This window comes from Primulina huaijiensis, unplaced genomic scaffold (assembly GCF_012295235.1).
Source record: "Primulina huaijiensis isolate GDHJ02 unplaced genomic scaffold, ASM1229523v2 scaffold207222, whole genome shotgun sequence".
NCBI lineage: Eukaryota > Viridiplantae > Streptophyta > Magnoliopsida > Lamiales > Gesneriaceae > Primulina > Primulina huaijiensis.
This window is the reverse complement of record NW_027354779.1, coordinates 658-2,541: the sequence shown is the minus strand read 5'-3', so window position 1 is coordinate 2,541 and position 1,884 is coordinate 658. Positions and strand designations below refer to the sequence as shown.

Genomic DNA, 1,884 nt, shown 5'->3' with positions numbered 1-1,884 from the left:
TTCCTTAGAATGCAGACTTGGGACTTGATACCTGTCAATGTCTCTCACACCTCTGAAGTTGCCAATTTTGTGGAGAAGGTTTATCAGGTTCCTGGGTTGCTGCTTCTTACCCTTCTCGATCAGTTTTTCGGCCTCATTTTGGATGTTTGTTATGATCTTTTCAGGCAACTCTCCTTCACCTGGTAGTAGCAGAACATAGCGGTTTAGATCTCTCCCTTTGGATAATTCTGGTTCTGATTCAGATATCCCATGAACACGTGATGCAGCAGACTCCGATCTATTCTTCAACATCTTGATGCAGTGGAAAAATGAGATGATTGGTCTGGTGAACCAAACTGAGATTAGCCGAACTGTTTTGCTGGTTAGAATGACGAGAACCTGAATTCTAATTACAAAATTTAGAATAATTCGTTTGGTATCGTGGACAACTTTCCTCCACTTTCGATCTCTAATTTGCAAAGGTAATGAGCTCTCCTTCCACTCCACCAACTTCTGTGTCCAGTAAGTTTCTATCTTGAATTCATCTTTGAAACTCCTGTTGCCTTTCTCACGGCATTTGAAATCTACAGCAACGAACCATCTGAACGCTGGGGTGATGGTACCCAACACAACACCGACGGACTGAGTAAGAACAATCCATTTCACCGACCACCCATATTTAGAAGCACTTCTAATAATCTCACAATGTTCAGTTAACATTCGAACCTCAGCTTGTGCCAAAACGATAGCAATTAGCAGACAAAGGGCACCCGAAGCAGTGCAGGACACGGAACGTGCAATAACAAAATGGGAGCTACTAGTGTCTGCCATAACCCAATACTTCTGGATCGTGAGTTTCACTTTATCGTAGGCAAAATTTCCCTCCTCTAAGGACTCCAAGATTTCCTCATCAGAAGCCATTTTTAGCATCTCATGATATTTCAATTCCAGGTATCGTTTGGTAGTCGGTACCATTACAGCAGTAGAGACAATCATAACAAGCAAAAGAAGCATGCAAGTAGCAGCTACAAGTTCTTCACCAAACATTTCTCTACCCTTGAGAAAATGTCTCATTTGAATTATCTGAATGCAGACATTAGTTATCACTGTGATTACAAGTATTCCTAAAGCTGTTACATTCATAGCAATGTCTTTATTATCCATGGATCCCAAACAAGTCATGAAATTTCCCATAGCTGTTGACAAGAAAATCAAGCTACTAACCTTCGCTAACCTATCCGTGACAGCATACATACGTGTAGTAAGATCCAGAGGCAGCTTCATCGCCACGGCCAGCAATGTAAGTGAAGTGGCGTTGAGTGAAAAGAACTTATTTGGGAACCAATACTTCTTGCTTCGGAATCCCCGGAATGTATCGGCTGCCATCCCAAGCGTACAGATGAAAGATGCTGCAGCAACATACATCCCAATCCATGGCATCGGTGCATCGAGCTGCTTCTCCACTTCTGCAGCAGATACTGTGTAGTTCCCCGGCATTGCCTGCCACCGTCTTCTTTGAGATAAGCCGTCTATTTTTCAATGGAAGTCAAAAATTTCTCGATTGCTCTACTTTAGTGCTGCTGCCATTCTTGGCCAATTCTTGGCTCCTTCGTCAAACTTCAAGATTGTAGTGATCAATGAATTTGACAACCGACTAAAGGAGATAATAGCTATTATAAAATAGACGTTATAGTACCACACGCTTAATTGAACAGACGTGTGAAACTTATTTTAGGCTTTTAAATACTGAGAAGTCCAAATCGTTAGGTGTGGATTTGCTGTCTTAGTCTACCATTGTATGAACACAACATTTGTCTTGTCTCACAGTTTACCGTATGGAAACTAACAAAATTCCTTTTGATGTCCAAAAAAGAATAAAGAAGCGGACTTTTAAAGTTTGAGAAT

The 1,884-nt window shown here is 41.2% G+C and overlaps 1 protein-coding gene across 1 annotated transcript; it reads right to left on the bottom strand.

Annotated features, from left to right (window-relative positions):
• Positions 1 to 31: 31 nt before the first annotated feature.
• Positions 32 to 1,476, bottom strand: LOC140966581 (uncharacterized; the record flags this gene model as incomplete). The annotated part of the gene is made up of 1 exon (XM_073426835.1): positions 32 to 1,476. A coding segment is annotated over exon 1 (1,445 nt), but the record flags the coding sequence as incomplete, so codon positions are not given.
• Positions 1,477 to 1,884: the final 408 nt, after the last annotated feature.